Source organism: Phoenix dactylifera, chromosome 17 (assembly GCF_051530095.1).
Source record: "Phoenix dactylifera cultivar Ajwa chromosome 17, Ajwa_hap1_PhDact_Kaust_v1.1, whole genome shotgun sequence".
In the NCBI taxonomy this organism is placed as follows: Eukaryota; Viridiplantae; Streptophyta; class Magnoliopsida; order Arecales; family Arecaceae; genus Phoenix; species Phoenix dactylifera.
Window position 1 is genome coordinate 14,948,168 of NC_143206.1, and position 21,236 is coordinate 14,969,403.

At 38.9% G+C, this 21,236-nt stretch overlaps 3 protein-coding genes across 5 annotated transcripts; 2 read left to right on the forward strand and 1 right to left on the reverse strand.

Annotated features, from left to right (window-relative positions):
• Window positions 1-935: 935 nt before the first annotated feature.
• Window positions 936-9,236, reverse strand: LOC103709675 (protein AGENET DOMAIN (AGD)-CONTAINING P1). Of its 3 annotated transcripts, XR_005514532.3 has the most exons (5): window positions 8,403-9,040; window positions 7,181-7,597; window positions 5,442-5,861; window positions 2,114-2,180; window positions 936-1,426 (listed from the first exon to the last, which is right to left on the reverse strand). XR_005514532.3 is itself a non-coding variant. In XM_008795136.6 (4 exons), exons 1-4 carry the CDS (start codon window positions 8,838-8,840, stop codon window positions 1,412-1,414), a joined length of 1,290 nt encoding a protein of 429 aa, XP_008793358.1. In that variant the 5' UTR covers window positions 8,841-9,236; the 3' UTR covers window positions 936-1,411. The 3 variants fall into 3 exon arrangements, 2 of the variants coding, with proteins under 2 accessions (XP_008793358.1, XP_038988833.1); XM_008795136.6 differs by lacking the exon at window positions 2,114-2,180 and having other exon boundaries at window positions 8,403-9,236; XM_039132905.3 differs by lacking the exons at window positions 936-1,426; window positions 2,114-2,180 and adding an exon at window positions 4,245-4,552.
• Window positions 9,237-11,490: 2,254 nt separating this feature from the next.
• On the forward strand, window positions 11,491-13,919 carry NFU1 (NFU domain protein 1). The gene is made up of 3 exons (XM_008795135.5): window positions 11,491-11,954; window positions 13,310-13,446; window positions 13,523-13,919. The coding sequence occupies exons 1-3, from the start codon at window positions 11,555-11,557 to the stop codon at window positions 13,709-13,711; spliced, it is 726 nt and encodes a 241-aa protein (XP_008793357.1). The 5' UTR covers window positions 11,491-11,554; the 3' UTR covers window positions 13,712-13,919.
• Window positions 13,920-17,714: 3,795 nt separating this feature from the next.
• On the forward strand, window positions 17,715-19,259 carry LOC103709715 (pentatricopeptide repeat-containing protein At1g09190-like). Its single transcript, XM_008795200.3, has one exon. The coding sequence runs from the start codon at window positions 17,715-17,717 to the stop codon at window positions 19,257-19,259; it is 1,545 nt and encodes a 514-aa protein (XP_008793422.3).
• The last annotated feature ends 1,977 nt before the right edge of the window (window positions 19,260-21,236 follow it).

The following is a 21,236-nucleotide window of genomic DNA, read 5'->3' on the forward strand; positions in this document are numbered from 1 at the left end:
TAATTTGTCATTGTTTCAGACTAAATGGATGCTTGGGAAATACCTGGTAAGCCTCTCTCCACAACCTTTCCCTTCTCAGTCCCGCAGGACTCTTCCTTGCTCTTAATGCAGGGCTTCTTTTCCCAAGGCATGAGTTAGATGGAAATCATGCATGGAATATAGTGTATGAGCCTATCGACGTGGTTCACTAATGTCAGTCTTCCATGCAAGGCCTAGGCCTAATTCTGTTCCTTTACCGAGGTTTAGTTTTGGAGACGTATCAAACATCAGATATTTGCTTTAAAGACTACAAAATACTAAAAGAACTAAATAATGATTAATATTAACAAAAGACTACTGATCTTACCCTGTTCTGTGGGCGTCTGAGGATGGTTCCAAATATGATCCTCTTTCCCAAATTTGGCTTCTCCGTCAGAAATATCACGTGCTATTATTTGTCTTCACTTTTTTTTGCAGCCACAGGCCATGGCTGGTAATAATTACAAACAGGAAGTATGCTCTGTAAAGGAACAAACTCTGCGGCTCACACCTGGATTTGTACATGTTACACGGGGAATCTGGATTTGTTCATGTTACATGGGGAATCCATCAAAGTCAGACAATCCCATCTTAACCTGATATCAGCTTCCCATGAATTGGTGCTTAAATTACTGGAACCAAAGGGAGATTGGAAGTGGTGCCTGTCATGAAACCAGAGCCCCAAATCACTGGAACTTTTCCAGAAAGGAACCAGCATTACTTATAAATCATTTTGTCATAATGCTAGCATCCAAATATCATGTCTCTGAAGTAGAGCAAGGTCTACGAAATTAAGGTCCCCGCTTTGCTGAATAGATATCGAAGCCCAAGTGGAAGCATTCTGTCACCCTAGAACAGATAATGACGACATGCAAAGAGCATAAATATCACGACCAAATAACAACATAGAAGTTCAGTAGAGACAAATTGCACCTGTTCAGCATATTTCCATTCTGTACACAGACGAGCATTTTTAGCGCGTCCTATGAACAAACTACCAAGCAGAGTCATACAACCACTGAAACTATAGCAGTTAATCCTATGAAGAGAAAAAGATCATGTGGAGGAACTTAAAATTATATGAATACACATTTTGGGGAAGCAAGAGGAGGATAATTAAAACCCAGCCCGCTTAAGGACCGCTAGATGGCATAAGAAAAATCTCTGGGATATCTATTTTGTACTTGTGTTTAGGATTGTGGCCAATCAGCTGTGGCTTCACAGCCTGCATGCCGCAACTGTTGTACACCCAACCTCTTTGAAACCTGTAATTCACACAGAATAAACTCCTATACAACTTTACTTCATCTGGGGCAATTTCTTTTGCCTTATAATCTCAAAGTTACTCCAGGAGTTGCAAAATGTTGGCGTCCTTCGGCATAACCTTCTAAATTTACAACTTCAGTGCCTGCCAAAAGTTACAAGATTCTCATAAACATCAGTTTGAAGATATGGAAAAAATTCAAATGTAATACGGAAGTAGTACAAGATTCACATGTTGCATTTCTTGTTAATTATATTAGACCAAAAATTTGGGAAAATAATCTAGAGGTTCCTACATGGACTATAAATAATTTTGAGGTCTTTTGACCTTTTAAACTTATTCTATCCTTTAGATACTAAATAATTTAATCTAAATTCCTTCTCTTGCTTGATTTTTTTTTTTTGAATCACGAAGTTACACTTTACTTAATCCCCAATGAAACAAGCAATACATGTATGTCAAGAATATGTTAGCAGTTAATTGTATATCATAATAAGTTCTTCTCATAAAAGAAATGACAATAATGGGTGCTAATCAGGTTGGTCAAGTCGTTGGGGGTAGTATCAAATGACCTCCTTTGAATCCAGCCTAGGTAGGAGGGTCACCCACTCCCTTTTCTCCACAAAAAAAAAGGATAATAATAATAATAATAATGACAAGTTGTATACATCTTACAACATCTACAGCAACATTACACAATGTTTTCTCTAGTTATAATATTTAAACAACAGTTTACGGTTATAACAATAACCCATTCTGATTGCAAGTTGTTTACATATCGAAATAGGTGCTGCAAGTTATGTGTATAAGTTGAGGGATGTAGATGCATACCTACAGAATTCCTTCTGTTGCTAGGGATTTAATATCCAAATTGTTTTTTCCCCATTTAAGATACTTCCTGAGAAAAAATATTTAATTTTATGCTTTGAAATTTCTAAACTTAAAAGTTTATAAGGTCAGTAGACTGAAAGAATAATCGATGTTCCCTTCAGAGACTAAAAGATAACTTTCCCTCGAATAATGAACAAACACATGAAACCATAAAAGTCATAGTTAGCAGGCAAATCAAATTAAAATGTGAAAAGCTCACAAAAGCACGCATGAAAAAGGCAGTGTCAACATGGCTGAAGATAACATGCAGCAGGGCAGAAATGCTTTAACTTTCTTTAAGGCACTAAATTCATTCAGTTATAATCAAGACCACAAAATTTCGAAGGTCATACCTCAACTTATGATTAAGGATAAGAATACCCTAAAAAGAGGAAAAGTTAAAAAATCAAAATACAAAAAAAAATCAAAAATGGTTTCACAGAAGTTGCTTTCAGAAAAGGTACTAGTGCCAGCCTAGAAGCAGCAGCAAGACAACTATTGTATAAAGGCCGTGGAGTAACTGGAAACGTGACAACATTTAGAAAACTATGGACAAAAAATTCTTCCCATACCATGATCTCATCCTTAATGCGATCCAAACCACATAGCTCAATCTAGCATCAGGATCACAATCCCTGAACATGGTCATTCCTAGGAGTAATATTATTCTAATTTTACTATTTTCGAGTCTTTCCTCCTCTATTAATTTCCCCTTCCGATCTATTCTTTTTTGGAAAAAAATCCCAAGACAATCTCTTTTCAAAACTCACCAGAAAGGGTGAGTTACTATTCTCCATCATGTTTTAGCCTTCGTTTTTTTTCATTTTTGTATCACAAGGGCCAATGGTTGAGACTCATACGTCAACTCATGCTTGGATTGAACACATCAGCCTATGTCATATGCATCCGCATCCAATCTATCCAAGCTAGAACCATGACATGTTGCTCGCATTTACTTGCAATCTGCAGCACCCAAGTTTGGAATCTTCAAAGAAACATCACAAAGACTAACTGAGATAGATCCTCAAGGAAGTGGAAACAAATGTGCCATCGAATATACAGATAACCTGGACTCCTCATCAATAGTTGTGAGGATGCAATAATCAATTAACATTGACGTTCATTTGACAGTCTCTGCAATTAAAACTACATGCTTGAGCTTTATCACTAGTAGACAAAGCGCACAATAATAATCCATATCCACTAGAACCTGTTGTATTCAAGTTCGGCAATTTTTAACCTCAAACTGCCAACCCGCCTTAACCTCCCCAAAAATAAATGGGTTTGGGTAAGGAGTTTATGTAATCAAGTTGGGAGACTTGAGGCCAAGATTTCAAGTGCTGAATATATAGTCCATACAGAGCGGTACCATACTAGACTGGTAGCAAACCAGTACTTGGTATGCCCACTATAAATATAGGACCAATAGGAAACCAGTACTAGGTACGCTGACTGGTCTAGCATACCAACATTCAGTATATCCATACTGGTTTGATGAAGTATAGGTACCAGCGCCGATACAAACTTTGCTTTAGGCCAACCCAATTATTAGTAGTTCAGGTTTAGTTTGGGTCTGGGACACTATGGGTCACCATGGGACGAACAAGCGCTTAGAAGTTAGAACCCAGTCTAGGCCCCTTAAATAATGGACTAGCGCAGTGGATCATGGGCCAATCTAGGCTTGCAGTCTTCAGCAAGGTCATGCAGTTCAGATTATAAGAAATAACAAAAAGATATTGAAGAGGAAAGTAGAACAAACAATGTTTTTTAGGATTTATTACCTTTATTTCACTACTTCAATTTCATCTCTGCTTTCTCGCTTTAGTTGGATGCCCAACCCTAAATTGCCCCTTCTCCCCATAACGTATAGGACAGACAACTGAAGCCCTAATTGGGTTCATGAGTTGGGTATGTGTACATATCAAAAAATTGGTCAACTACAGGTTTATTCTTTCCAAAACAATTATAAATGGATTGGATAAGTTGTCTCTTTTTTTTTGTTTTGGGTTGGGGGGGGGGGGAGGGGCACCCAAGATTTCGTTGAAACTACGTATAACACCTTCCCATATCCCCATTTATAAATTGAGCCACATAAAAAACCTTATATATTTCAAAAATCTAGACTGGTTTTTGAGCACCAGGGTAATTACTCTCAATGTAAACGAGTCTCTTCCCTTTATGATTGTCATAAGAATGGATAAACAGATAAACAATTGTTGTACAATATTATGGTAAACATAAATGACAAAAACATATATTCAAAAAGGAGACTCCTTGAAATGACCATAGTTGAATCAGTGATTGCTTGACATACAACTAGCGCATGGAATCCATATAACTTTGTTTGGGCCATTGGGCACATAGTTGAGGAGAAGGTCGAAGCTTCTTGGACAACACATGCTGTCAAGAATTGTTCCACATAAATAAATATTATTTACCTAATAAGTTGAATTTAGATAATCAAAGAAAAGAAAAAAGAAACAATGGCAGCAATAGCAAATTCAAGGTTACAAATTGAGAAATTTATCATTTTGACAGATGATCAGTAACAAAATGTATAGATCAGTATGCTTTATAGTTGAAGCCGTATTTTGCTCTTTTTACTTACATAATAATACCAATGACATATACTGATCTCTAGGCCAAAAGATTTCAGTGATAGCTTTAAAGTTAACTAACAAAGTAATAAATAAAAAAAAATGGACAGAATACATAAAAGTTTAAGCAACAAATTCTTTTTTAAAGATCCCTAATTTATTAAAAAGTGCAATGAGCGGGTGTTAAAATGTCGGGCCACATATAAGTTAGCTGCCTTGCATTTACCATTGTAAAATCAAGAATTACAATAAACACAAGAGTGGCTAACACTGTCAATTGAGATGTATTCAACTCAGATCGATGAGAATATAGAGGGCTCTATAAGGTACCAAAAACAGTGCTTAAGGGCCTCAACAACCATCAAACTCTTCTGGGCAGAGATCACACAGGATCCTCCATACTTAAGCCACAGAAACAGCATCTCTTTAAGAAAAGAATGATAGAAGGATTGCATATCCCATATCCATATTGCATGGTTATTGATCAACAAAAGATGCCATGAGTCTTTATGCCTAGCAATTATTTATAATTGGGATGGCTCAGAAAGAAAAGAAGTGGAAAACCAGATATCACATATTTAATTTGTATATAAAGGCCAACTATTACTGGTTTCTTACATTTTCTAACTTAAATAGACTGTATGATGCAAGGCATCTATGACAATCAACAACTGAGCCAAAAGCATCCATACCTCAGAAGACCGTAGCCATCTTCCACCAATCCAGTCATGGTGAAGCCTCAACTCTTTGTGCCCAAATTCCATTTCTTCACTCCATGGCTTGAAGTAAACCATGTATCTCTGACTTTTCAGAACCTTTGAGATCACCCCTACCCACCATCCATCATTGTAGAAGGCATCAACTTCTTCAAGCAATTTGAACTGTTCTACCACTGGAGTTTCAGGAGGACTGGGTCTGATATGCTGAAAATCCACAATTTCTGTCAAAGGCTTAGTTTCATCATCTGTTCTAAGGTTTTGGTACTCTACAAGGAACTTCTTCTTCCTAATTAACTTGACGATTGTTGCAGTGTACCAAGCTCCACGAAAGCCTTCATCATCACTGCTAACCTCCACCATGGTACCTTCTCTCATCTCCATGTCCGATTTGTTCTGAAATCTCAGATAAATAATCAAACAAAGGAGGAGATTAAAAAAAAAAATAGATTTCTCTCATGAGAAGGATATGCCACCTTTTATTCAAATAAAATAGAGTAATATTACAAATCAGTGAATGCCTGCATCATGATCAAGGTCTAAAAATCTCCAGACATAAAAGAAAGTACAGGGTTTCCAAATGCATATGTGCCAAATGTGCTTGCACTTATAAATTCAAATACATCTTCTGTGCCTTTAACTTTCTTTTCTTTTCTTTCCTTTTCCCCTTTTTTTTGCCTCAAATGTGCATTGTGGTCTATTGCACAAAGAAATATAGGGAAATTCATGATGATAAACAGAATCTGAACTGCATTTTCCATTTGATATGCATCTAACTGTATATATAAACAGATGATAATGATAATGAAATCATACATTTGGCCATTGCATTTGATATACATAAAATAGCACCAAATGAAATCATACATTTGGCCATTCCATTTGATATACACAAAATAGCAAAAGAGGAAACTTTGAATTGCAAGCAACATTAATTGCATGTGGCCATGGCCTACTAGTAACTGATCTCGATCCACATAACTTTTGAGATACAGTGAGCTTTTCTTGAAACACATCGCCACCATGAAGATAAAGCAACAAAGAATTTAATAAAGTTCAACAGTATATCATCAACAACTATCAAACTAGTTCTGTTAATGTATCGATGTTCATGAAAGAATCTTTAGGTTTCTCACGGGAAAAATATCATGACATGCCTAACTTTCCCAAAGTAAAGGGCACACGGTCTAAAATGGCATGCAATTTGTCAATTTACTAAAATTGCTGAGAAATTCTTTAGCATTAAGCAACAAATTAAGGTTTAAAATAACTACATGAGTCGCATTATCAACTGATGTAAACAGTAACAGAGCTTAATACATTTTGAATCAGGTAATAATACATAGAGTATTGCAGAACTAGAGGTAGGAAATTGACACAAAATCTAACATTATATTTTAGTAGTGCCAGGCACATATGATGCACATGAAAGGATTATGCTGTGAAAGAAAACAAAATCCCTACTCTGTATTTCCGTTCGGGTTTCCTTCATTTGCCGGAGTTTCTGAACCCATTGGAAACCAAAATGACAGAAAAACTCCAAGCCTTAGGTGTTCCACAAATTATATTTCAGATGTGCCAAAGCCAGACAGTTTAAGAAATATTAGGAACAAAGTGGGAAAACACAATTTTGGGTTAAAATACCACTGGCATAAACATGAAAATGAGCACAACATGAAAAAAAACAGGACCAGGATATAAGGCATCTTTACTACCTGTGAAGCTTTGACCCATTGTCCATTAACTAGGTCATAACGAAGCCTCAGCTCTGCATGACTAAATTCTCTTTCCTCGCCCCAATGAGCAATCTTAACTCTGTATTTTGAACTTGTATGAATCTTAGCCACCACCCCTGGCAACCATCCATTGCCATAGAATGCTTCAACCTCATCAAGCAAATCGAATTTGGCCTTTGATGCATGGGGAGGGCAAGGCCTGATGTGTTTCACATCAACAATTTCTCTCAGCAACTCTGTGTCATCAAGATTCCTAAAGTGTTTATACTCCACCAAGAAACTGCTCTTCCAGATTGCCTGAACAACAACTGCAGATAGCCAAGCAATAGGGGTATTTCCTTTCACACGGGCAATTTCTACTTGTGTTCCGGTCTCATATACCTTCTCTGGTGTTCCCTGTAAAGCAAGAACATCTGAATTAGCACTTAAAAACAACCTAAAAATGCCTCAAGAAATACATCCAGAAATTTCTCTTTTAAAAGAATAAAAGAATATCTGTATCTCTGTTTCCTTCTTGATACCATTCAAAAGGTGTATCTTTAATGCAAACATACAATCATGATAAACGATGCCCAGATTACAAATTACAGTAATAAATCTTAAAACTCTACATTGCCTCAAAAACAATTAACCTTCTGCAACAATTGTAAATTAGAAAGTGATCCACAAATGCAAAACTTGTCACTATTTTAAAATAGGTTGGGAAGTTGATGCTTCATTATAAATTCTAAAACATGATAAAAGCAAATATCTAATGTGGTGTTTCATGATTGTAGAAAAAATTAACAAAGCCTGTAAAATCTGGAAGATAAAAAGGAAAAGAAACATATGCAAATTAGACATTTCAAGATAACCTACACTGAAATTTTATATACTATTTGGGTACTAAACTAATACTTTGGCCAAGCCGACATGCATCAATACACTAAATTGACACCCAAGAGGCAAAAATTTTTCAAGCAAGCATACCCCAATATATGCATTTACCTTTATTTGAATTGATGAAAACTTAGCATATACATCACATCAAGAAGCGGATTTTAAGTCCAATGTTGAGTAAAATAGGAAGGAAAGAAACCAAAAAAAACGATAATTCAACATTTCAAGAAAACTCACAAGAAAATGAGAGAATGCCATCTTAAAATCACCCCAATGAGACACCATTGCAAGAAAAGAAGGGGAAAGAAGCCGCCAAATATACCTTCCATTCTGGTAGGACCCACTCCCCATCGACCCACTCGAGATGAGTCCGAAGCTCCGACGCCGCGAACTCCATCTCTTCCCGCGTGGAAGGGAAGGCGACGGAGTACCTCCGCTGCCGCCCCTTCCCCGCCACCCGCGACACCACCCCAACCCACCACCCGTCGTTGTAGAAGGCGTCTACGGGCTGGTGGAGCGCAAAGCGGCCGCCGGCGGGGGGCCGGAACGGGGGTCGGGGGCGGACAAGGCGGCCGTCGACGGTCTCCCGGAGCGACCGGGAGTCGTCGGCGTCATCCATGATGGCGTCGTAGACGACGGTGCAGCGGTGGAGCTTGGGCATGTACCGCGCCACCTTCGCCTCGAACCACGCGTCCCGGAATCCGTCCTCATCCGAGCTCACCTCCACCGCGTCCCCCGTCGTGAAGACCCCCGGTGCCATCTCCGCCGCTTCTCCTCCTACACTAGGGTTAAGGTTTCTTCTCCTCTTCCAGATTTAGGGTTAGGGTTAGGGCTTCCAAGGGTGAGGGGGTAGAGGGCGAAGGCTAAAGAAGGAAGACGAAGTGAATGCCGGCCGGGAAGAGCGGCATGGCCGCAGGCACGAAGCTAGATGCAGGGCAATTTCGTAATTTTATGAGAGATAGGGGGTAGAGGTGTAATTAGGTAGCGTATTAAGTATTAACGGAAAGCGAGTTGGTCTGCTCACCATAGGGTGGGTTTAACTAATCGCCGGTGTGGTTTCTTATTTGCCTGAACACCTGAACGCGCTCCATTTAGGGCTTGTGGCGGTGAGCGTAGCTGCATAGAGGGCAGAGAAGGACAAGACTTCCATGGCAATATTATTTTTTTGGGTACAAATGGCAATAAATGTTTGAAGTGGAGGAATGAATGTGAAATTCCAACCATTTTGATTTCAGAATTTATTGGCCGTTGGATCTTCAATAAATGACGTAAAGAAGAGCTAATCTAGTATGACACGTTTCGATATCTTAACGGTACTTCAATCTCGGGACCTCTCAGTGGAGCATTACTAATAATTTAACTGTGTAATATTCACATTCGATGAGCGGTTACATGTAAATTTGTTCGTAAGTCGCCGACTTTAATTTGATTGTAATATTTATGCTATATGAGGGGTTATATGTGAATATGTAATATGTTATAGACCGTCGGCAAAAAAAAATGCCTACTCCAATTTTAGTTAAACTGCAACATTTGCAAATTCAAGGGATTATGTGTAAATGGGCAGCGCTTCGCAGAAATTCGGCAAATGAATTGCCGAAAGTTGCTGAATCAGTTCAATTGCCCTGTTCACACTATGTGAGGGTCTATATATAAATATATAATTTTAACTGGATGTCGGCAATTGCTGGATTTAGTTTAAGGTAAAATGATATCCACCTGAGGCTTAACCAAAATTAAATCAGTGTAAAGTTATGTTAGGCTCAAGCTTAAAAGGTTTGCAAAAATTAATATTTATATTATTTGAGGAGTTAAGTGTTAATATATAGATAGCCGACAAATAAATATTCATTGCAAAATTACTTTAATTGTAATATTTGTACAATCGAGAGGTTTTGTATAACCTGAATTCAGCTGGATCACCTATTTCAGATTTCGATTTAGTTGTAATATTTATATTATCTGAGGATATATAGGCAAATGTGTAACTTTAAAGTAAAAATCGGCAAAAATGTTGAATTTTGGCTTATTAAACTTAATTTAGTAAATCATTTATCGACTTCATGTTGAGAATTATGTATTTACACCAACCCCTTAGGTAACGGAAATTGAAAACTAATCTCAATTCAGCAAATAGTATGTGTATGTGTAAATATAATTTTAATTAGAATTTGGTAAATGATTTTCCGAATTTAGTTTAGCATAAAAAAATAATGTCAGCAAGATCCAATTCAAAATTAGCCAAATTGTGCATCTTAGCCAAAATTAAATCGATGTCATATTACACTGGGCTGAATGCAAATGAAAGTTAGCAAATATTAATATATATAATATATGAGTGATTAAATGTGAATATGCAATTTTTTATAGTAGCTGGCAAATAAGTTCCTATGGAGAACTTGACTTTAATTGGAATACTTTCAAGAAGGGCCATGGTGATGGAGGAAACAAAAGATAGGTTAAGTGTTTTCGTTTGTATTATGTATTGAGCGTGGATTATTTTTTTGTTTGATCTCTTATTGATTTATGTGTCTGATGTGGATTATTTAATTTCATATGCACATAGATTTCTTCGCAATAGCTAAGGGGAATTGATTTTAGATACATTGTTGGAATTTTGCTTATAAAAATATCGAGGAAGAAAATATTTATCCCTTTTTGTTTATTTTTTGTTTTCTTTTTCTCTTTTTTGTTGTAGCTGTGCTGAAACCTGCACTTAGAGATGGTGTAGCAGGTTTCTAGCATACTGTGGAGCTAGAAAAGAAAAGGGCAGCAAAGAAGAAGAAGGCATTAAAGAAAAGAGCAATGGTGGTGGTGCAAGGGTCAAAGAGGAGGGGGATGGGGTGGCCATCATTTGATCTATATGAGCCCATCACCTGATCAAAGCAAACGTAGAGCCAGACATTCTTATCGTAGTATCATAACTCCATCCTCGACATTTGGTAAAATGTGCTGACTATAAAACATTATGGTTGAATGAGTGAGATCCTAAAATTGCTTCTTGAGGTTTACCATGTAGTGCTCACAATAATAGTAGATAGTAATTTTTTTTCATCTTTTTTCTTCGATCCATATTTTTTATTTATTGATATATTGTATGTTTTCTCATTTTGTATATCTTTTATTTGACAATATATTTATATACTTTCTTATTCTATAAAATATTCATTGATAAATTATATAAATTATCAGAGAATTTTATAATTATTCCATCGTTTAATTAATATCAAATAATAACTACACTAAAAAACATTTAATTATTTTAAATTCTTTGTATTTTTATTTTCCTCTTCATTTTTGGGGTATTTTACCAGTATACCAGTAAAGGAAAAGTAATCACACACGCACGCGCGCAAAAAAAAAAAAATCCTAGCACTTGACAAAGAGCGAGCTTTCACACGTGACACGGTGCCATGGCTTGTCTTTTTTTTTTTTTAGTTTTCCCCTCCTGGATTTCTGGGGAAGAGCAAAACCATGAAGTCTTTGGCCGCCGCCGGTTTGCCCGGAGGAGCGAACGCCTCCCCTTTCCGTCCCCAAATCCCCAAATCGCCTCCATGTCTCATTTCTCCACCTCCTCCTCATCCCCTCTTCCGAACCCACGACTTTGGTGGAGAGCGCCGCGGGGCTATTTCCCGGAGACGGCTCTCCGCCTCTTCCTCCGATGGGCCCATCGCTGCCTCCTCCTCCAATCCTCCGGTGGCGTCCACCGCCGCTGGGCCTTCGTCTCCGGGGCTCTACTCGGCCAAGGTGTTCGAGCTGTCGGCGGAGAACGTGAACTTGGTCCTGGAGGACGTCCGCCCCTACCTCATCGCCGATGGAGGGAACGTGGACGTGGTCTCCGTCGAAGATGGAGTCATCTCTCTCGAGCTCCAAGGTCTTGGATTTCACGTCTTTCCTCTCCTTTAAATCTGAATTCTGCCTCTTAATTTGATCGGTTATTCTGGTAATTAGGGTTTTTTTACAAGTGATTTCTCCTAATTTTCTTTGGATTCACCAATAAAGTTTGATCTTTTAAGAAAGATCAACCAATAAAGTTAGAGTCAGAGCTTCCGGGGCGTTTATTTTTGGCGGTTTAGGTATGGGTAGGTGTTGTAATTCTGAGGGAAATGGATTTTCATCATCTTGCAAGATCTTTTGGTTCAATTGGATGGGTATGAGTTTCTGATTTGATCAAATTAATTGATTACCAAGTTTAAAACTTTATGTATGAAAAACCAATGCAGAGATGGGAAGAGACTGTCACACGCTCACACTCTTGGACATAGAGTTCGCTACACCAATTATTACTTATACCACTTCAACTGAAAAGCTCAACAATTATTACTTATACCAATTATTACTCTGGAGGAGAGTCAGCTACTCTTTCGATCGTATGTGCAACTTCATAGGTTGACATATAACATCTAGCACAAAATTCCTCAAAAGGTGACTCTATAGTCTATAGGGCTTATGCCCTTAAATGTTCCTCCTAGCTCCACAAAAATCTTATTTCTGATGTTAATGGAAAAAATCATCGCCATTATTAGTTTCTACTTCCATACTTTCATAAGTTTATTAGGAAAGCATTTGAATGCACTTAAAAAATGTTAAAGATTAGAGATGATATTTGAATAATCTTGTTTCTAATTGCATTTAACTGTTAATCATGAAACTATCAAACTATGCAAAACTAGTGCCACGTTTCTACGAAATGAAATGAGAGTAGGTCCAGCGGCCTTGTTATGCATTTATCAGACTTCTTGCTCTTGGATAGGCCTTTTGATTTGGGAATTTGATAAGGTCTTCACATGATTTGATTCATATGCCAGTTAGCTCTTATATAGGGAAAGCAGAAACTAAATTACACCTTACATGTTTAGAGGATTTACTCTATGCAAAATGCATCTGTATTTTATCATTCATGTTAGGTTATATGGTTATTGTGTGTCCAGATTTTTTCATGCAAGTAATTTCTTTTAGGGAAAAAAAAAATTCTATGAAGCATATCAAGTTATCACAAAGTATTTGGCTATACGAGATTGGCATTTTTAAGCAACCTATGATATCAGTAATTTGTATATAGATAGTGGAAAAGTTCTTTTAAGTTTGGTTGAGCCGACAATTTCTATGGGATGCTTGTAGACTCGTTTGTCTTGTAGACTATATTAATATTGGTTCTGCTTTTATTTCAACAATCAAATTCTCTTCATTTTTTAAAATAAGTTTTTTTCCCTTTGTTTGGTGATGCAGGAGCCTGTGGAAGCTGTCCTAGCTCAACAACAACCATGAAGATGGGGATTGAGCGGGTGTTGAAGGAGAAATTTGGGGGAGCAATTAAAGATATACGACAAGTTTCTGATGACTTGCAAAATGAAACTACAGTTGAGGTAGGCATTCAAACTAATATACTACTACTAATAGTTCCTTGTGTCAATGCTGATTGCAAACACTGTATAATTGCAGGCTGTAAATAACCATTTGGAGATACTAAGACCAGCTATAAAAAACTATGGTGGGAGTGTGGAAGTGATTTCTGTGGAAGGTGGAGATTGCAATGTCAGGTATGTAGGCCCTGATTCCATTGGAACTGGGATCAAAGCAGCTATCAAGGAAAAATTTCCAGACATTGTTAATGTAGTATTTAGCGGCTAGTTCTCAATCACTGGAAGCTTCTAAAGCTTGGAAAATTTTTAGAAAACCACAGCAGTGGTTTATAAGGTTGCTTCTTGTTGCTTTGAATTGATAAAGTCAAATGTAACAAAATCATATAGATATGCATGTATGGTCTTCTTGCAAACTGGCACATGTAATTTACATATGATAAAATTAATGATATTTAAAATAAGGTGCTACTTGATTAGATTATTTACTATAAATATTTTATGTTTTGATCAAAATGAATGTGCAAACAATAAAAGAAAACAGCAAACTGAACATGAAACAAATATATAAATAATACCTCCCCCCTTCTCTCCCACCGCACTTTCGAGCAGGGGGTTGGAGGTGTGAGTCTTGAGTAGTGTTATCTCGCAAGATTTCGACCAGAGTAATTGCCTTCCAGGATCTCCTGGGTGCAAATCCTGTATTTATGTCTCAGACTGGCCCAGGTCTCTTATGGATAGGGCTTCCCTTCTAATATCCAAAAAAAAAACATCTAAAATGATTAGACAGCCTCGAAAAAAGTCTAAAGCATGTCTTTTGTTAATTTTTATGGTTTGATCCCACTGGACTTCATGGGTGCACTTTTTCCAACATCAAACTGACTAGTTTTGGTGAAGAAATTGGTTTTGATTGCAATCTTCTGCCGTCATGACAGATTGCCTTAACGGCTAACACTCTCCAAATTTTGTGGATGCAATTCTTGGAACTAACACAATACACCAGGGGTATTGGATCATACATCAATTTCTATCTGTTTTTCAAAGCAACCTATAGCAATCACAATAGGTTGCAATCCAAAATATTTTCAACTTTGAAAAGCTTGATAGAAGGATACCTGCTTTACATTGTTTTATTGGTCCATTAGAATCTAGATGTGTTTAACACATTCCTCTACAGCCTCAGACCAACTCCCCCTTGCTTTTTAACCAAGGGATGGTCGGTCCAAGTAAATACAGCTCTTCATTTCAAGAATTCTGGCTGCTGACCAAATAGACCTGTATAAATTCAACTAAACTGGGGCTTGGAGAGAGTTAATAATTTCTCCTTTTCCATGTAATCAGAGACATTATGCATAAATTATGGACTGAAACTGGAACTGTAGGTAATTTTTATTTCATGCATGGATAGAGGTGGAAAGTCTGCAAAGTCAAAAATGTGAGCTGTGGATTAAATTAAAAGAACAAGATGAAATTATTAATTTTGCATTACCCTATTTGTACCCATATAGTAAATCTAAATCAAAGCTTCTCTCTCTCACACTCTCACACACACGCGCATGCGCACACACACATGCAGAGACACCCGCATGCGTGCCTGCATGCACACGTCTGCATGCACATACTCTGCATTAATCTTCACTTTGGGCGGCAAAGATCTTTTGCGATAATCTGGAATGCATTGCTTACATTTTCTCAAGTGGATTGGGGTGGGGGAGACCCCCTCCCTGTCCCGAGTCCTGACAAGCGCACAGGTGTACACAATTTATATGAGAAGGCTTTCATACCTTCTCTTTTTGATTTTAAATGGTTAGTGCAATAGTATATGCTTAATGAAATCAGGGTGGCTCAAGCCTCCTTTTCCTTCAAAAATAAATTTAAAAATAAAAAAAATTTGATGATAAAGAAGAGGAGACAGTTGTAGGTTACAGATCCCAACAGGAAAATAAACACGACATGCAGCAACCAGCTCATAACAGACAAGTTTGCAAGCTCATCACAAGGCTCTTACATCTACGGAGAAGTTTGGTATGAGATAAGACTTCGCTTCGTAATCAAATTCCAAGACCGAAAAAGGGAAAGCATGATCTAAACTGACCTCCTAAAGATTCAGGGATGCAACCTCTTTTTGTGAGGAAAAACAGATCCCAGAGAATACCTTCAAGCTTTAGTCCATCTCCGAATCGATATGGTTAACTCATTACGACAATTAGAGTACTTGATACTGTTGTTCAAATAGGGCATTTCTTTAGCAATCAAAATGCAGCTTTAAATTTGACAAATGCTGAACTTATAGGGCTAACTATGTAGCATAAAATTGAATAGCCGTGCAGCTCCAAACTCTGAGAACAACAAATGATAATTAGCACTTCATTCGCACAATAATGGCTTGTCTATTGAGTCGATGCCATCTTCTCTCTGAGGATTTGGATGTCAGCACTGGGGAAATTCCAGAGGTCAAACAACCTATAAATTCATAGATTTGGAAACATCAGTCAATGCCAGCATGACCTGCAGCAGTCTTCCATTAAGAATTTGAGAAAAAGCAAACAGGAGTTGGGCATGCTTTCTATGAAATACCACAAGTGTTATGATCAGTTTTCTACGTTTCAGCACTTAATTCAATGAATTCCACAAGTGTTATGATCAGCAAAGAGCAGCGAATTTCATAGACTATGCTCAACTTTTTTGGCTTTTCAGAAAATGCTGAGAAGAGAAAAAAACACATCAGAAAATTGCAGCTCTTTCCAGGCTCCCCGCTGGAGCCTCTGGTTTGGAAGGGAAATTTCTTCCAGAAAGAGTTGCAGCAGGCCAACAGTTGCGGTAAGAGGCTCCAAGCAAACGAGGAACCTAGTCAAATAGATGAGTGGATTAATAGAATAGAATTAATGCGAGAACAGTGGAGAAGAATTTCTTACCGAGATGTTGGCATGGAGAAAGCCAATATCAATTGCTCCCTTTTAGTATATTGGAAGCTTCACTCTTGAATGGAATTCATCAATAAGAGGACCTAAGATGAGACCTGATCCATATATGGCAGTAGAAAAGAAAGAAATTATGGCCATGTGCACCATCTCAAAGAGGAGCAAACTGAGACAAGTTGCATGGAGCAGCAGTTCGAGACAACCACACGATGCATGAGGCTCGTAGAAACCATCATGCATGATTGGCGTGGTGCACATCGTGCAGGATATTATTTCTCTAAAGAAAAAAAAAGAAGGCAAGATGCCTTTAAGGAGAAATTATATCCTGCACCTTCTATACTACATAAGAGATGCACCATAGAAACATACCAAGATGACGAGTGAGACTCACATGGCGAATGTGGTATATGTATAATTTCTCGCCGGCCAACAACAACCACTGATTTTATGGACTCCACCCAGCTCCCATGCTGCAAACAGTCAAATCTGAACCCTGTCTATTTCATCAGAATAGTCATCTTCCTCGCAAGCAAGTCAAGGTCAATCAAAGAAACCAAGAAAGACGCTACTCAACACCATTTGACAGCTGTGGCATCTCTCTCATCTGACGCATCTCTATCAGCTGGGATTCCTGATGCATCGGAAGCAAGAAATGAAGGCTTGCTTGAAAGCCGGACAGATTTTCCATGTTGACGCGCACCCTTCTCCTCACTCTCCAGGTGAGATAGCTGAGACGCCCTTAATCGGCCGCCAAAGATGTCGCTAGATCGGGGATCGGTTGAAGCTGCACTCTTGTTTTGCTTCGGTCTATTAAGCACGCATCTCAATGCATCATTATAGAAACCAACGGCCCTAATAATTGGCTGCATGCAGAGACAATAATTTTTTCTTTTGGGTAAAACAACTACTCATATTCATATAACTCTAATGTGAGTACATTCTGATAAATTACAGGAAAGTAAGGAATACAAAGAAAGAGAAATATCTTATGCAGACCGACAAAAGAGGTGAGCCAGTGTGCTGGTCTGTTCCTCTTTTCAAATGCCCTTCTTGCTCACCTGCCTCCGACTGCGGAGGGTCTTTGGGAGAGAGAAGGACTTGAAATAGTGGAGGGAAATGACTGAGTGAGTGGGTTAACGAGGAGGGGGAGGCCAAGGCTGCATGGGATTGCATTATTCTCCTCCGCTCAAAAAAAGCTCAGGCATCTCAAGGCATTGCGAAAGTCTACCTGAGGTGGGGTGGCCCAAGTTCTTCGGCAGATCTAACCAGTCGCAGGCTCTTCTTTCTCATCACTCCTTTATTTACATGGCAGAAGCCTTGAGTTGCCAGTTTCTCTGTAATGGCTTTTAAGCTATGATCGTAAAAAGATACAAGCCCCTCTCCCAAGCCAGCATATATCACTCCCTAATCCACACCACACCCCTTCTTCAAAATCTCAGCATACCCACAGAAGACCACTTCCCAGCCCCTCCAGAAGTAGCAGCAGCACCACCACCACCACCTCTAACTCTCAGCCACCCCGTCCTGTCCAAACTAGAGGCCTGCCCAAACCTGCACCAGTTCAGCCAAATCCATGCCCATGCCATCACCTCCGGCCTGTTCCACAATGTCTTCGCTGCAAGCCGCCTGCTTAGATTCTGCACTGCCTCCCTGAGCCCCCCAGACCTCCACCTCACTAATCTCCTCTTCTCCCAAATCCAGCACCCGGATGTCTTTTGCTATAACCTCGTCATAAAGGCCCTCTCTTTTACTTCCTATCCTCTCAACTCGCTCTCCTTATATCGTCAGCTGCTGCTCCAAGGCCTTTGCCCCAATGAGTATACCTTCTGCTTTCTGCTCGACTCTTGCTCCCATGGGATGGCTTTGTGGGAGGGCAGGCAGCTGCATGTCCACCTTAACAAGCATGGGCTAGCCGCCGCCACCTTCTCTGCCACTTCGCTCGTCCACATGTATGGAGACTGTGGAGCCCTTCCGGATGCACTTCGAGCATTCGAACAAATGCAGCTGAGAAGCAATGCGTCGTGGGGAGCGATGGTTGATGCATGCATCGAACATGGGAAGGTGTTTGATGGTTTGAAGTTGTTCCGGGAGATGCGGAGCTTGGGTGTTGACCCTAGCAATGCCACGTTGGTTAGCATCCTGAGTGGCTGTGCGGAGCAAGGGGACTTGGTCAGCGGTCGAGCCGTGCATGGCCATATCGCGGCGAGTGGATTGGAGCTCAATGTCACTCTCGGGACGAGCCTTGCTGATATGTACTCCAAGAACGGGGCGATTGAGACAGCCATGGAGGTGTTCTCGGCGATGCCGGTGAGGACTGTGGCTTCATGGAATTGCCTCATCCATGGGATGGCTATCAATGGCCATGCAGCTGGAGCCAAATGCTTGTTTGAAGAGATGCTGCTGGAAGGAGATGTCTGCCCGAATGAAGTGACTTTTCTTGCCATTCTGATTGCGTGCAGCCATGCAGGGCTGATAGAAGATGGCGTCGAGTATTTTTCGCTCATGAGCAAGGCCTACGGCATGGTGCCGAACATAAAGCATTATGGGTGCATGGTTGATCTTTATGGTCGGGCGGGGAGAGTGGAGGACGCCGTAGAATTTATAAGGATAATGCCCATGAAGCCTGATATCGGTATATGGGGGGCATTGCTTGGTGCATGCAGGACTCATGGCCATAAAGAGTTGGGAGAACTATTGGCAGCTCAAATTATGAAGATTGCACCTCATGATTCATGTGGGTATCTACTTCTCTCTGATGCGTATGCATCGGATAGGCGATGGGATGATGTAGTTGGTGTGAGGAAAGTGATGAGAGAGATGGTTATCAGGAAGATGCCGGGATTTAGCTCCATATGCAGCTCACAGAGCAGACTGTATGAGCCAGTGGGTTCTCAATGACCGTTTCTTGAACTTGTAGAGATATAGTTGAGGAATCCATGAACAATAAACCTCAAGTTCTCATTGTTCTTGGCAAAATTTTATGCATCATTTAATAAGTTTCTTACAATGCACTGTTCAGGAAATACATTAAGCTTAAGCCCAAATAAAGCTGAAATTATACATGGGATTGAAACAGAGTCCTGTAATTTAGTAGAACTCTTTATATGGATCACTGTTTTTTTTTTTGAACATTCAGTTTCACTTCATATTTTCTTCCTTGTGCTGTCTGTTGCATAAGAGCCATTATGTCAGCTCAATAGATCATCAGATTAAACTGATAATGATATATCTCAACAATTACATTGAAAAATGGCAGCCATTGGATGGGAGTATTCTTACGCAATAGCTTTCGTGTAAATAAATTTGAACATGGTGTGGCACAACAAGCCACTTTAGACACTCGTATTCTTAACAAAATCATCATCATTTTCTCCTATGGATCAAAGAAATTACAGCATGCTAAAAAATAATAAACAAATTTCACTTATTTTCATGTAATTAAGCTTGAGAATGTGCTAAACAATTATTGCAGAAAGAATGTGTTTTTCTCCATCAATCTTTTCATCAGTGGCATCCCAACTTCCTCTATTTCATGAAAGAGTACGATCTCACGATTCGTGTGGCCTTTTTCTCTTGCTGATCATAAAAATATTTCTGTTCTGAAACCACAATATCCTTGGTGATGACAAGACAACATACATATTACTATGCCACTTCTTCCAAGTCAGGCAGCGACTCATCTAGGCCGGAGTCATATCCAACTTCTGCCATGCGCTGAACCAGCTTTTGTAATGCCTCATAAACTAAATCAGCATTGGGATTCCTTCTGTCACCGGCAATGAAGCTGCATACCTTATTCCTCGCTCCAATCCAACTCTAATTTAACAAAAAGGGGCCCGACCCGACCCAAACCCAAAATTCCAAAACATATAAACCTCTTTTTTCTTCGCTCTAAATATCCTTCTCAGTTTATTGAATGGACTCTCATACAAATTCCTCCATTTCTATCTCAACATCTACATCTCCTCTTATCTATTTTCACTTAATTATATTTAAAAATTCATATTTTATTGTTTGTTTTGGTATATTATTATTTATAATATCTTTAACTATATGAATATATATTTTAAAAACATAATTTGTAAATTTAAAAATGATCCATCACTTGAATGAAATTAAAGATTTTTGAATGAAAAAAATTAAATTGGTTGTTTTGAGCTCTTTTAAAGATTTTAATGATTTTATACATAATTATCAATTATTATATTTCAGCTATAAAATTGCAAACCTGATTCGACTTGATCCTGACACAAACACAAATATTTTGGATTCTATGTTATACTTGACCTCGACCCATCCAAAATAGGATTGGAAACGGGTTGTGCCAGGCCAGGCCACACCTCTACTTGAGCTCGACCCGAATTTTTTTTGGGCCTCAGTAGAGGCTTAGGCCTCCGGCCTCATGAACCAAATTGGGCCAAAACCCAATTGTAAAACTCTGGCCCAAACCTAATTGGGCCAGCCCAAATTACGTTTTTGGGCCAAAAACTGGCCTGGCCTGAACCCCCCAAAAAAATCTTTCAATGACGCCCAAAATAAAGTAGTTATAATTCAATATCCGGTTGTAAAATTAAGGATAATATAAAACAAATGAAATATTCAACCAATGCTTACCAACAAAAAAAAAACATTCAACCAATCAAATATACTCTACAGCCCACTAGCCTAATGAACCCATTGGAGACTTGGAGTATTAACCAGACCCATTTTGGAATGAGCCTAAATGATTGAACCGGGCTAGGCTTGGGCCTGAATTCAGGTTCGGACCCGGGCCGGGCCAATGATCTACCGAGCCCTGCCTGAAAAATAAATGGACTCTATAATTAAATACGAACCCAGCTCGAAATTTTTTGGGCTTAGCCTGTAGCCTAAGTT